Raw genomic sequence first — 14,460 nt, forward strand, 5'->3', positions numbered from 1 at the left:
CAAAGTCCCCACTAAGGCGCACGAAAAAGCTCACGCTTCAATCGGGCATGAGACTTACTATTGTTTGCGGTCCATGGGCATCGGTGAGTACGAGTTCTGGCCGATAAACGCTGCAAGATCCAGGGGTAGTAATAGCTCCTCGAAAGAAGGCGACTCGGCCTATCAAAACCAAGTACTTCGCCCTCACGACTATGACTGGCCGAACTTCGTCATTGAGGCGGGGCACTCTGAGAACATTCCAAATCTCCACATGGATGCCAGATGGTGGATAGAGAATTCGGGTGGACAAGTCCTCATGGTCATCTTGATATGGATAAGCCCACCTACCAAGACAGTGCTCATCGAAAAATGGATCCCGAGTCTACTCAATACCGATGTCAGGCGCAGTAGCCGTATTGCTGCATCATCATCATCATCAGGCGCTACCGCCGTCAAGATCGCTGAAATCTCGATCAACCAGGCAGGGGCAACGTCCGTAATCACCGGTGCTCCTTTAGTCCTTGAGTTCGACAGGCTAGTGGGCAGGCTGCCACAGAATTACAACGAGAGAGATGTGGTTTATTCCCAGAGTGAGCTTGACCAATGGGCAAGGGGTCTGTGGATTGGGTTGTGATTACTCTATTTGTGTATAATAATTGTGTTCATGGACGTTGCATTTTGCTTTCTGTGGGTTGTTGCTTATTCCTTCCGGCAGATTAGTTGTCTTGAAAATTTATTTGGGACCAGTAGTACCCCTTCAGCCGATCAATCTTATCATACTCAAGAGTAAATATACTAAGTAGTATGTAGAAGCTTAAGAAAAGCGGATGGCATATAGAGCTAAGACTTCTGTGGGTCTGAACGTCAAGAGAGCCTTGTACTTCCTGCCAATTATCAAAACTGAGTAAATGAAATGAAATGAAGTGAAATGAATGCCGATTTTAAGTTAGTTAACTAACTAGTTAACTAACTAACTAAGTACTGCTGTGCTGACTAAGATCAATCTAAAAGGAAGTAACTAGTTAGTTAGTTATGACCTCATCGTTTCCATATCATCAATTCTTTCCTTTTCTTCAAAGGAGGTTTTGCCTGTATTGGATTCGAGTAGAAAAGAAGAATATGAGGAACTCCATTCTGGAATAATCTATTTTATTAGGAACATTAACAAATAACATGGAGAAATTGCTTCTATGGTAAACACCATACGGCAGGGTAGTTCATTCCGGATAAATAGGAAAGCGAGAAAAAGTCCCCGAACAAACGCAGCTCACGAACCGGACAAAATACACTCTGTTTGTATCAATTAATAATCGATCATGTCAATTATTCATCCCTTGCCCCTCTAAATCATCGATGGAGTAGGGTAGGGCAGTTTTACTCTCGTATGATATGAAAAGTGGAGATACTGCTCGCGTTAGAGTGAAGCTTGGCATGTACATAGTTAACCCCAACCACCGACGGTAGAGTAGAGCGATGAACTCACAGGTCCGTAAGAGTAGGTAGGTAGGTAGTTAGTTAGTTAGTGAATCCTGGCTCCTTCTGTGCCGGATGGCTCGGGATAGGCCTGGCTCACTGTTCGAGTAAGTCTGAATGCTTGCTGAGTGGGGTTTCTTTTCTCTGGGTTTATGGTCTTATGACGACGATGGATGGTGAACTATTATAAAAGCTTCCATGCCCACCCGCTGCTATGCCTCTGTAGGTAATAATAGCTATCTAGTAGTACTCATTATCGTGCGAGAAAGAAAAACAATACACTCGCAATTAATATCGACATCTATTGAAAAATCGTACCTTGAAGAAGAAAAAGAAGAAGAAGAAGAAGAAGAACAATCGAACAAGATGGCTCCCAAGATTCTCGTCGTCCTTACTTCCCAGAACAAGATCCCCAAGACCGGAGCCCAGACCGGTTGGTACTTGGTATGTGTAACGAGGACTTTCCCAACCCACCCACACACCCTGAAGCAGCCGCTAACATAACGATTTCTCTTTTACTTTTTCCAGCCTGAATTCGCACACCCCCACGAGGTCCTCCATACCAAGGCCGACCTGACCATCGCATCGCCTCATGGCGGCGAAGCCCCCCTCGACCCGAACTCTGTCAAGGCCTTCGAGAAGGATGAAATCTCGCAAAAGTTCCTGAAGGAGCAGAAGAATCTGTGGACCAACACGGCCAAGTTGGCCGATCTAGTCTCCAAGGCGGGGGAATTTGATGCGATTTTCTATGTTGGTGGTCATGGACGTAAGTAACCGTCTTCCAAATGAAGTAGTAGTCTTCCTGCAAGAAAGGGACAAGTTGCTAACAAGTGGTGATTTATCTCTTGGCTTTTTATAGCCATGTTCGACCTCGTTGATGAACCCAACTCCCTCGCTCTCATCCAGTCTTTCGCTGCGGCAAAGAAGCCCGTCGCGGCTGTATGTCACGGACCGGTTGCGCTGCTCAACGCGACCGCGCCCTCGGGCGTGCCTCTGATCTCAGGCGCTTCTGTGACTGGATTCTCGAACGAAGAGGAGACCCAGGTCGGTCTGCTGGAGGCGATGCCGTTCCCCCTGGAGACCGAGCTGAACCGCGTCTCGGGCGGTGGATATGTCAAGGCTGACCAGGCTTGGGGTGAGAAGGTCGTTGTGGCCAAGACGGCGGGCACGGGGGCGCCATTGATCACAGGTCAGAACCCTGCCAGCGCGTCGGGCGTGGGCAAGGCGATCCTGCAGGCTCTGGGTGTTCACTGAACGAAATCCCCTTGAACGTTCTATATCGATGGTTGATTTGGCTCGAGGGTTTGCGCAGGAGAGACGATAAATGTTGTAATGCCCACGCGTGTATGCTAGTATGCGCTCATAATACTTAATGTCTCTACGGGAATGAAGACTAGGAATTCCAAACTAGCGAATTCTCAGAATAATTCACTATAGTTATTGATCCCGTCTGAGGGGTCGGCGCTATGTCCACTTTCGACTCTTAATCAAAGGAAATGAAAAAGGAGACGGACTGGGGAATTGCCGATATAAATTAGAAGATAAATAAAACTTCGACTTCAACAACAAAGATCCAGCTAGTAAATTGCACGCACAGTCGACTGCGCTCGTTGGTTGGCAAGGAAACGAACTCAGTTTAGATGATTTGAGTGATTGATGGGTCAAAAGAACCGATCAGGGAGAAACACAAAGATAGACAGGACAAGACATCGTAATTGAAATGTACGCAAGTGGTATCGCTGCACGACTGCTGACGGCAAGAACTACCGTCGCTGTCGATTGATGGGGATATCTGGCGGGAAAGATAATAAACTTGTGAATGATAATAGGAGGAGAAAGTGGGATTGGCTGTATGATAGGAGAAATCGAGAGTGGAAAAGGCACGTGGAAAGCAATCGAGATATGGAAAAAGGCCAGTAGGTGTGGTGGTCGAGGGCGGAAAAGCGCACGTCTCGAAATGGGGTATGATATGTCGCAAAGGAAAAGGAAACAACTAGGGTATTTGTACACCGGGATATATCGACAACAGCAGCCTTGAATCTGACGCTACCATCTATCGCGCCGCTTCCATGTTGCCGGTCAACTCTGCAACGCGGGCCTTGATACGAGCAACACGAGATTCGATAGCTGAAAATAATATTAGACACTTTCAAATTTAGGGGCTTTAGGGTTATACTCACTCTCCTCTCCACTGGTATCACCGTCGTCAGTCCTTTCAGTAAGGCTGGTCCGGTTTCCTGCCTCGAATTGGGCAGCAGCCCTCTCCGCGGCCTGCTTGCGGATCTGTGCCCACCGATCATGCGATGGCGAGACCGGCTCGGTTGGCTCAGGGCTGGACTGCCCGTTTGTTGCAGTATCTATAGGCTGCCTTGTATCAGGGAACGATTCCGACACAGGCGAGTCTTGCGGCGTTCTGGCTGGCTGATCAACCAGAGGACCCTGGTCGAACGAGGAGAATTCACGATCGGCTGCGGCTTTCTCGTCAGTGTTGACGCGGGAAAGGTTGTCATAGTCCGCGTCCTTTCGGGTCTGTGGAGGTCCATTCGCTGGAAGTGAAACTGGAGCTTCCTGCGCCTTCTTGGATCCCTGAAGTTCCGGCTCTACTGCCGCTGGTTCTTCCACCGGTTTTGGTGTGGAAGGCTTGGACTCAGGGGCAGGCGACGGGCTTTCGGAGATAGACTTCTTCTTGAATCCAGACAGACGCTTGTAGGAGCCAGGCTTGGGGCCAGGCTTTTCTTGAGCAGCCTTGTTTCTGCCCTCCAGAGCAGCGCGTGCGGCGGCGACAGCACCCTGTCCACCAGTGGGCTTCATAGGAGGCGTATCGACCTTCTTCTTGTTGCCGCCGAAGATGCCCTTGAATCCTGTGTTGCCGGTCTTCTTCTTGAGCTTTTTATGTTCATCCGTGGAGGCGATGGACTTGGGCGACTGCGGCGACGAGGGTTCCTTAGCCGGCTGTGGAGTAGGGGCAGGTTGGGGTTCAGGAGTCTGTTCCACAACTGGTGTAGCAGGGGGCTCTGGCTCTGGCAAAGGAACGGCGGCCGCTTCAACAGCGTCTTTGTTATTTGGAGCCTCCACAGGTTTGGCTGGAGGCGCTGGCGCTGGCGCTGGAGCTGGAGTAGGAATAGCCGCTGCAACGGGCGTGACCTCACGCTTCTGTTGCGGGGAGGTCGGAGTAGCTGGAGGAGCAACCTTGGTTGTCGTGGTTGGGACAGGCGAGGCGCTTCGCGATCGATCATTTGCTTGGAGGTTCAGCGTATCTGTAGGGGCTCCGGTACCTGCGCGGTTGTCTCTGAGATATGCGGAACGGACAGCATCCTTATCGTAGATACTGGCCCACTTCATCGCCTGAGAAGCCTCGTTCAGGATCACCGGTTGTAGAGTCATTACAGAGTTCGTCTTCGTGGAATGAGCATCCTCAGGAATTCTGGCTCGACGTTCATTGGCGACTTCTTCCTCCTGCTCCTGGCGCTTCTTCTGAAGAGCGGCGGCGGCGGCCTGTATCCTGGCATGCTGGTCTGGCGCAATGCTGGTCTTGCTTTGAGGAGCAGGGTTGTTTCCTCTTGCATAGGGTTGATCCAAGGGACTCTTCTTGGCCGTGGACTTCCGGCGAGTTACCTTGCCCTTCCTGCTAAACCCGAAGAATCTCTTCTTCTCTGCGATATACGCACCAGGTTCAGGTTCAGGGGCTGCTCCTTTCACCTGCTCCTCGAGGACCAACCACTTGGCCCCGGCAATAATGGTTTCGATCAAAGCACATCGTCCAAAGACCGCCTTGCGTGCTGCTGGTTCCTCACCCGAGAGACTGCTAATCCAGACCCACCAGAATGAGTCGTCCAGGTCGATCCTAGTGACGTTGGCGAGTTCTCCGGGATCCAGAACAGATTCTGTATCGAGCGTGCGCTTATGCGACTGAGAGCTCTGGCCTCGGACGGATGCAATAGGAGGGAGCACCTTGTCCGGCGGCAGAAGGAGAGAATGGGGAGTTTTCATGCCGTTCTCGTCATTAAAACCCGTCGACAAGAAATCAGCCCAGGAAGGGGTTGTTGGACGACCTAGCGGACCCGCCGAGCGAGGGATTGACGACAAACCTGGAGCATCGCTTCCAGGGCTTGTCGTACCGTCAAGTGGTTCGTCTGTGTCCGACTCTACGCCGCCAAATCCGATGTCTTCGAACCGGGACCACGACGCGTCGCGCAGGCTTGTTGAATCCTTTGTGCTTGAGACATGCGACGACTGGTTGGTAGAGGAGATGCACTTGAGCACTCTTAGACACTCATCAGTCAAGGCGCGCACCGGATCTTCGTAAGCGGCAAAGTCTTGCAATTCCTGATCACTATCCCTATATTCAAAATTCTTCGCGCGCCGTAGCAAGGCAAACGGGGTCGGGGAGACCGTATCCACAATCATGACGACCTTGGTTGTCGTGATCTGAAGCAGCGCAGGCGCTTCTGGCGGATATTCCGTTGCTTGAACAAGGGACTGGAGAGCAATTGGAAGGGTCGAAATGCCCTTGATTGCGCGACCAGGATCCGGAGATAGGGAGCGCAGGTAGGCGAAGAATAGATGGCTCGCAGCATCCGCGGCACTGCAGAGATCATTGTCAATGTGATGAAAACACGAGGAGGCACGGGAAACTCACGCTGCCCAGTTCTTGTACGCTGCATCAAAGCCATTGCCGGCATCCGTGTGCTCGAACGCCCACCATCCTGCATATCTTGAGAGCTTTCTTCCACCCAGACCGTTCGACTTGCCATGAGCGGCAATCGCCGCAAGGAGGTCGAAGAAATCAAAGATGATCTTCGTTCGTGCATCTGATTCAACGCTGATTGGAATGAAAGTGGAAAAGGCATCGCGGGCGAAGTGTGAGTCTGCCGTGGCGTCAGATAAGCTTCACCGTCGCGTCTGCTTTAATCCGGAGACCATACCTTGCTCGCCAACCTTGAAGAGCTCGTAGGCTTCCCAAGTCACTACTCCTCCAGGGAGTCTGCTCCAGCACCATTTCAGCACACTGCATAGGACCTATACAACACGGAAAACCGAATTAGCCATGCTTCCTCCATCGGATCTCGATTGTCATCTCCCACCATTGCCTCAGTCAACTTCAGCTCCTGCTTCAAAGCCTCCCCACGAAGGGGAGTCGATCGCTCTAGGTTGAAATAGTTTCTAACGAACGTACGCGCCGCGCTGGGATCGGAGCTAGGACGGAAAGGAAGCAGCAGAAAGGGAATATCGAGAGCTATACATGCATCGGTTCGCGTCAGTTTCTGCGCGCACAATCAAGAGCCAGCGATGGCGACTCACCTCGAAACTTCAATTCCTGCGTACAACCGTGCAACAGCTCCTGCACCTCCTCCGGACCGACTTCCGTTCTGAGCCATGCGTCGGTCCATTTTGGCTTCGAAGGCTCTGCGGGTTCCGACGTTTTCTTGGACTGCTTCTTAGCAGCCGCAGATTCTTTGCCCCGGAAGACACGCGTGAAAAAAGTCATTGTCGAGGGACAAACAGCTCCGCGCTGATGATTCTGGATGGATTATCAGTGTCGCGCTGGTGTTGTGAACGTGCATCAGATGGGGAAGGTCGATGGCGGTGAGGTTGCGGTCTAGATATAGCGCTTCGAGTTTCAGGATCTACAGTGCCCCGCGACAAAGGGTTTGTTTCTTGATAAAAAGAAAATAGAAATAGAAAAAAAGGATAAAAAAATAAAAAAGCGGAAGGAATTAAAAAAAAGAAATTCGTTAATGGTCGAAAGAAGCGCAGAGATTAGAGACTGACCGCGAGGGCCAAAGAAAGTTGCGAGCAAGCAACCAAGGTCCCAATAACGCAGGCAGTCTGGATAGCACAGACAAGAAGAGGGGGATATGAAACAACCTTGTCGTCAGAACAGCAGACCCAGAGGAGAAGCAGATGGACGTGCTTTTCCTGGCCCGAGAGGAGAGAAAAGGAGATGAGACGGGCGTGCGGCGGGAGCGGGCGTTATTAGGGAATTGTCGCGTTTAGTTTTTTTCGACGACTTTGGGGATCTCAGGGGTAGCTAGCTGGATCCTCGAAGGCGTCAAGAACTTAGAAGAGTCTAGGTTAGATTTCTATCCGGGCCTCCAGCCACGGTCCAGAGTCCAGACGAGTAGATCCAGAGAGAGACTGCTCGTTTCTCCGCCGCACGGTCAGGGTGAAGTCGATGATGGAGATTGGGGGTTTTTTCTTCCTCTACTACTTCAACACTACGATGATCCCATGCTTACCCCACGATGCGGTTGTGTTGTCGACAATAATAATGGCCGATACGTCAGACTGGCTGTCTTCTCTCGCGTGGAAACTTTTTTTGCACGCGTTTCTTTAGCTACTCCTGATTATGATTAGAGTAAACTTCCCCCGCTTCGGACTCGCTCATATCCGACGACGCAAGGGCATCAATCAGGCGGGTAGATATGTCTCCAGAGTTCACTTGCGGGTTCTGATACTGACATCTTCTACATATCTACTTCGTACCAGACGAAACGCTGACGGCCCTGATACGACACTGCACCTGGCGTATACAAGAGCGCATTTAGGATTGCGGCCAGCGCGTCCCAGTCCGACACGTCGTGGTGCGTGACGATCCCGACAAGAGAGCCTGCACCCTCCAATAAGGCCACCGCGACGCGACGGACCTGGGTATTTGATATTCACTATCCATGATCCCGACCGGGCAGAACGAAACCTGTCTGGCTGGTCGGTTCTCCTCGGTTTTCTTCCAGCGCTCCCGACCTGCTGGCCGACTTGCTCGACTATGCCCGATATGGGCGACGAGGCGAACTTTCGTGATAGCTTCGAGTCTAAGTTGGACGGTCTTAACCGAATTTTCTCGTCCAGTCGCTGACAGGCGCAAAGTCAAAATTACCCTGAGCCATGTCGACCTGCACCGCCCTGGATGGCAGTCCACCCAGTCATAGAAGGTCGTGAATAGACGATGGAACGAGCCAAGTATTCAGGGCCCTTCCAGACATTATTGGGTATATGAACTCTACTGCGTGCTTTCGCTGTCTGTGCGATCAAACGTCCACTCAAATTTTCCAACCCTCGCCCAGAAATCATCAATTTCGGACGCGGAAAACGAAAAAAAGGAGTTTGGTCGGTCTTTTCCTATCCGCGGTTAGAGTGCGGATAGTAACCGTGGCGCGGTCATCTTAGCCAGGAACGCCCGCCTTCGCTCCACCATCGCCTGTGGCCCTGTGCCCTTAATTTACCTTCTTTCCCACCTGTGGAGCGTCTAGAAAAGCTGCTTGACCAAGTTCTGGGTAGAGAAGCTTGGCCTATGGTGGCCGGCGTCCATGCTAGGCCATGTTCCTCGACTGCCCCAGCTTCAAGGTTCTCAGCCTGCCAAGCTGCTACGTATGGAGTTAACTCATCCTCAAGGGCATGTGATTTGAAAGGTGTAATCTCAGTAGCCAAGATGTCCATACGAGCACGGAGTACATCCTCATGTAGGTAAACATTCTAGCATATTACTTGGATCTAGTTCTCGGAGATATTTTACTGCTCATCTCCGCTAGACTGTGTCACAGAATGCTGCAACTCGCATAACATATAGACTCTGGAGTACTGGCATCTGGGTTCGGAATATGAGCTGGAGTTTTAATTACTCCCCAGAGTAGGTAGATGAGGAGCCTCCTGATGCTCTGTGCTCAGCGAGGGGTGGAGAAGGCATCCCGGCCTCCAAGCCCAATGTTACAGTGTATGAAACAATCGTGGACCTCCCGTGAGTCCGTAATAAATACCAATTGCGGGAAGTAGCATCAACAGGACCAGAAGTCAGAGCCTTAGGTTGCGAGAGCCGTACAGCATTCTTTCTGGAACAATAATAATACAACTACGAGTTATGGAGTCTGATTGGGCTCTGGGTGTCGCTTAGTCCTTATTTGCTGGGGATGCCAGGTCCCAGGAGTAGAAATCTCCCCGCACTGATCTGGCAAGAATGTTAATCTCACTTCCACTAGTTCTCTGTATACTTCAGTCACTACTGCACAGCTAGGTCTAGGTCTCAGACTGGGTGAGAAACGAGATATTCCTTAATGAGATTATCGCTGATGGTGATCGCTGATGAGGACTGCTGATGATGGTTGCTGATCTGACAGTCTCATAATCTGCGAGGCTACACAGACACCTGGCGGCCCCCTGCGCTTCTGGGCGTGATCCAGCCAGGGGTTCTCCAAGCTTTGCCCCAGAATCGATACTGATTCGTCCTATAGGTAAGACGCACTGATTACGAACAGCGGATATATATCCTAAGGCTGGCAAGGCTAGCTGAAGGGTGGGACTAACATCTAGCGGACGACTTCATCGACTACCTACCAGACAGAGTCATCAGTAGTGTCTATGGCAAAAGGAATAACGTTGCGCGACAGTCGAGATGAAAGGATCGATGTGCCACAGATGTTTTCAAGCATCCGTTACTTACGTAGCACCCGCTGTTTTCGGATCTATGACGACTGACGCGCAGTGTGACCTGATTGGCGCCTGCTGTGGGTTATAAATAGACGCCCGTTGGATTACTGTGACCTGCAGCCAATAGGACACGAGGACGGCGGCTAATGGACAGCCTGCAGCCAATCAGACTGCATCTGGGCTGTGATCGGTCCGACCATTCAGCCGCAGCCGCAGCCCCTTTTGCGCTCGAAGAAGTCCAAAGCCCAACCAGATTGCCGCCCCTCCGAATTCCGCCTACTGAGCTTAAGCCGAAGGGAATTCCTCCACCTCCCACCGTTTTTCTTCTATCTTTAGAATCAATCCTCTGCATGCTTCCCCTTCCCCAAACTTCTTGCCAACCCTTGCCGCACAGAGCCTCTGCGTGCCTACGCTTCTGCGCTGGGTCGATCTGAAGATCGCCCACGTCCGCTTTATCGCTTTTGTTCCAACCACCACTCAGGCTGACAGGCCTGCCTCGTCCTCGGTTTCGCGACGGCCTCTCCAGCGACATTATCTCGCTGGCTGTCGCGCCTTTGTGCCAACGCATATTCCCGTCATCGTCGATCCCCTCCCCTGCAGGATTCTACGCAGGCCCTTATCTCTTTCTGGCTCCCTGGGAGCGTTGGTGTCGATAAAACAACTACGCATTTCTGTCTCTGCTGTCGTGTGGTTTGGGCGCGATCGAGGAACTGCGCGCTCCGCGTCTTCCGCCTGAGAAGCAGACACGGCCTGGATTCAGCAGCGACAGAGGTCGACAACACTGGTACACATATAAGCGACGAAATATCCTCATCGTTGGTGAGGTCTCAATCGAGACCGTTGTTATCACGGTCACCGTACCGCCCGACCTGATCTGGTGATATCTCAGCGGCGATCATGGGTCGGAGAAAGATTGAGATCAAGGCGATCAAAGATGATCGCAATCGCTCAGTGTAGGTTTGGACTTGCGCGGCGTATGACATTTGTATTGGATCAGGCTGACCAGCATTCTTGATCAATAGCACTTTCTTGAAACGAAAAGGCGGTCTCTTCAAAAAGGCACATGAACTGTCCGTCCTCTGTTCCGTCGATGTCGCCGTCATCATCTTCGGTCACAACAAGAAACTATACGAGTTTTCTTCCGGTGATATCCGCGAAACGCTAGGGAAATACCAATACGTGCGTATACCCTGATAATGTTCCATACCTGGCGCAGTAGCCCTCGAAGGTAGTGTTTGGGTGATAGTTGCTGATGGCTAAACTATTGCAGTACCATCCCCATGAGCACAAAGGACCAGCAGACTTCGCGGGGAAGCGCGATGCGGACGACGACGACGAGGATGACTCCCCAGGCCCAGAAGAACCGCCTCAGCAGGGCCATCCTATGGTGCCTCCGCATCTCCAGAACCAACCTGGCTTCCAGCACATCAACCATGCGCCATCTGCTTCCCCGCCCATCCCCAACGGAGTTCCCTTTGTTCCCCGCCATGGAACTCCTCAGCCGCAGGGACTGTCTCGACCGTCGTCAAGAACGCATATGCGTCGAGTGAGCTCGAATCTAGTGCCGCAACAGCATGCGCATGCTACTCCGCCTCCGCAGAACGGTTTTGCCTATATGCCTAACCCCTCCATATATAATCCGAACGCGCCTCCCCCTATGCACCAGCAGCCGCCCAGGCCTGGTCAGTTCCCGCAATACGGCCATCCGGGTCCTATCCCTCAGCATCAGCCTCCTCATCCGCATCCTCAGCACCCGCAGATGCAGCATATCCCACAACATCCACCCGCCCACGGGCTTCCGCAGCAACATCCACAACATGGTCTGCCGCCGCACCAGCAGTCCCATCCGGGTCTCCCGCAACAGTCACCGCCGCTGTCGCAACAGCGACAGCACCCACAGCTACCGCCGCAAGTCACACAGGCCTACATCCCAGACCAGGGACGGCATTCCATGCCCGCGACGTTCCCCCCAGAGCACCAGCACCAACCGCAGCCGCAGCCGCGTCCAATGCCCGTGCCAGAACCGTCAGCTCAGCAGATGTCGATGCCTCCCAAGTCTGAGGGCAGTCTGTCCCCTCCAGAATCGAAGCAGCAGCAGCAGCAGCAGCAGCCGCCACCGGTCAAATCACGCAGCATCTTCACCCCAATCGACGATCGTGGTTCGGTTCTGGCTCGTCATTTTGGGGTGGGTCCTCCCACGAGTGAATCTCCGCGGAATGATGCACAATCCAGGCCAGACCAAGAGAATACCAATACACCGACTGTCACCACTGGACCGCCTTCTGCTCCTCTGCCTCCTGCACGATCTGCGACAGATCCGCAGCGCACACGATCAATGCCGTCGATTCCCGAGGTCAAGCCACCGTTGAAAAGCAACAGCCTTCAACTCAATGCCAAACGACCGCGTCTGAAGGTGCAGATTCCGAGCGAGAACTCGGATGGCGGAAGTGCAACGGCAGATTCGTCTCCCCGTGGCTCAGCAAACAAGACAGCAACTCCCGCCAAGGCAGCTGACGGGAGTCATTCGGGAGTTGTATTGCCTCCTCCCTCGCCCTCTGCGGGCGCCCTTCTCAGTGCTGGCGCACAAGGTCCTCCGAACCCTTTCGCGCGACCTCCTCCACCTGGAGCTGCATCCCAGAACGGCACTGCGTATAATAACAACAACAATATCGAAACCCCGATTTCGGCGCTCCCTAGCCGTTTCGTTTCTGACGCTCTTCTTCCATCCCCCTCGAGCTTCTTCCCGGAGTGGGGTTTTGGTCGGTCTGGGCCCGACAGTAATATGTTGCCCAGCCCGCTTACGTTCCCGACTCCATCGGTTCAGAACGGTCCTGGATTCGCGCGGGAAGACGAAGTGGACAAGAAGCGCAAGAGCCCCGAGAGCGGTCCTGGCAGCGACGCGGGCAGCAAGAGGGTGAAGACCTGATAGGCCACACCTTATATTCGGCTTTATGATTGAACATTCATTTTCTAATTGCTGTCTTGATGATCTCATGGGCTGGCTGCATTTTCCGGCGTTGTGAAATATGAACGTTCTCTTTTGGTCCAAGTCCCGTCCTTGGAGGCTGGCTTTTGCGGGACAAGCTCTCTGCTATTGTCCATGCTATCCTTTGCATTTCATGAATTCGTTCATCTGTCATATCTTCTCCACTGTCTTTGAGTTTTGCTTTTTCGCCCTTATAATATCCACCAGCATCCTACCTGCACTATCTGTAACTTCTTGGTATGTGTCTCCTTGCTATACCCCTTTCCTGTTCTTTCTGCCAAAACCACGACTCTGTCTTTGCATCAATCTACTTTTTCTCCTCTCTCGGATCAAGAAGCTACGTTTCTTTTGCATCTCGCGATGCAGTACGATACAACAGGACACTCGTTTTTGGTTCTCTTCTCCCTGTCCTTTTATAAACCCGGGTCTTCGTTTCCCGGTGGTAATTACCTTCTGATACTAGGCTGGCTTACATTCTTTCAGGGGGTCCGGAGCGGAGTCTTCTGCCTAGAATGATTTACTATGCTCTACCTCCTTCTAATAATGTGCATACCACACCTTCATTGGGTGCTTCAAGATAATGACGGAGGAGGAACGGGAAACTGTGGTCTTGATTAACTTTTCGTCATCGGAGGCCGGGGCGTGTTCTTTTCTCTGCGGGGGGTGGGGGAGGAAAAGACAAAATAAATGGACGTACAGTATTATATAACTAGTATATAGGGGGAAACACTCGAATCAATAAAACTATTTCATTGGGATATCTCTCATTTTTACTTGTATAACTAGTCAAAATCACTGATGACCAAGTTTAAACTCCGCTGGCACACACACGTCTGTGGATGGTGCCCCAAGGTTTGTCGCAGGTGAGAAACCCCTCGAGAGATCGTACACAAACAAATCCGGAAAGCGACAGCCCTTCTAGAAGTGATGTACATAATCGCAGTTTGCGATTCAGCTTGCTAGAGTCTAAGGCTTGCATGTATATATATATATATATATACAAAAGGCTTCTTGTATCACGCATCCAGCACGAGGGGATCTAGATCATGGTATGCTGAATCTATCTATCTATCTACTGGTCCATTCTGGATAACCCATGGTCTGGTTGTTGGATTCTTATAGAGATTCCCTTTTTTTTTTTTTTCCTTTTCCTTTTTCTTGGTGATTATAAGTTTATAACCACACGGTAGGCTATGTATGTATGTATAGTATGCAAAGATGTACAGTACATGACCTGTGACCATGATAGAAGGGATCGTATGATAATGATGATGATGATGATGATGCTATGCATTTCTTTTTTTTTTCCCTCTCGGTTTCCTCCGATTTCTTTCCCATGACCTGAGTCAAGTAAGTCAGGCGAAATAATGACATACATCTGAACTTCGTCAATGGACTTTTTTTTTCTTCTTCCCCTTTTCTCGTCTATTGTATCGTGCGCTCGTAATGCGTCGTAGATGTCGAAGGATGGGGCGGGGTAGTTGGTTTAAGACATTAATATTATGAAATATAAATAGAGGAATGGGATTTATTGTAGGATCTCGATTCCGTTATCAAGGGTCTTTTTTTTTTTTTCGACCCTGACTAACGGAGATAATGAG

General features: G+C 51.3%; 4 protein-coding genes across 4 annotated transcripts; 3 read left to right on the forward strand and 1 right to left on the reverse strand.

The window, feature by feature from the left end:
• The first annotated feature begins 1,561 nt into the window (after window positions 1-1,561).
• Window positions 1,562-2,866, forward strand: C8Q69DRAFT_464808 (class I glutamine amidotransferase-like protein). The gene is made up of 3 exons (XM_028630450.1): window positions 1,562-1,896; window positions 1,981-2,218; window positions 2,312-2,866. Exons 1-3 carry the CDS (start codon window positions 1,651-1,653, stop codon window positions 2,704-2,706), a joined length of 879 nt encoding a protein of 292 aa, XP_028485960.1. The 5' UTR covers window positions 1,562-1,650; the 3' UTR covers window positions 2,707-2,866.
• Window positions 2,867-3,505: 639 nt separating this feature from the next.
• On the reverse strand, window positions 3,506-6,940 carry C8Q69DRAFT_506517 (putative morphogenesis protein; the record flags this gene model as incomplete). Its single annotated transcript, XM_028632810.1, has 6 exons — window positions 3,506-3,579; window positions 3,633-6,037; window positions 6,092-6,320; window positions 6,378-6,471; window positions 6,537-6,688; window positions 6,754-6,940. The coding sequence occupies 6 exons, from the start codon at window positions 6,938-6,940 to the stop codon at window positions 3,506-3,508; spliced, it is 3,141 nt and encodes a 1,046-aa protein (XP_028485961.1).
• Window positions 6,941-10,606: 3,666 nt separating this feature from the next.
• Window positions 10,607-12,949, forward strand: C8Q69DRAFT_240172 (SRF-type transcription factor RlmA). Its single transcript, XM_028626479.1, has 3 exons — window positions 10,607-10,826; window positions 10,896-11,052; window positions 11,144-12,949. Exons 1-3 carry the CDS (start codon window positions 10,771-10,773, stop codon window positions 12,797-12,799), a joined length of 1,869 nt encoding a protein of 622 aa, XP_028485962.1. The 5' UTR covers window positions 10,607-10,770; the 3' UTR covers window positions 12,800-12,949.
• Window positions 12,819-13,463, forward strand: C8Q69DRAFT_240209 (hypothetical protein). Its single transcript, XM_028626481.1, has 2 exons — window positions 12,819-13,096; window positions 13,343-13,463. The coding sequence occupies exons 1-2, from the start codon at window positions 12,900-12,902 to the stop codon at window positions 13,368-13,370; spliced, it is 225 nt and encodes a 74-aa protein (XP_028485963.1). The 5' UTR covers window positions 12,819-12,899; the 3' UTR covers window positions 13,371-13,463.
• Window positions 13,464-14,460: the final 997 nt, after the last annotated feature.

Source organism: Paecilomyces variotii (assembly GCF_004022145.1).
Source record: "Paecilomyces variotii strain CBS 101075 chromosome Unknown C8Q69scaffold_4, whole genome shotgun sequence".
NCBI lineage: Eukaryota > Fungi > Ascomycota > Eurotiomycetes > Eurotiales > Thermoascaceae > Paecilomyces > Paecilomyces variotii.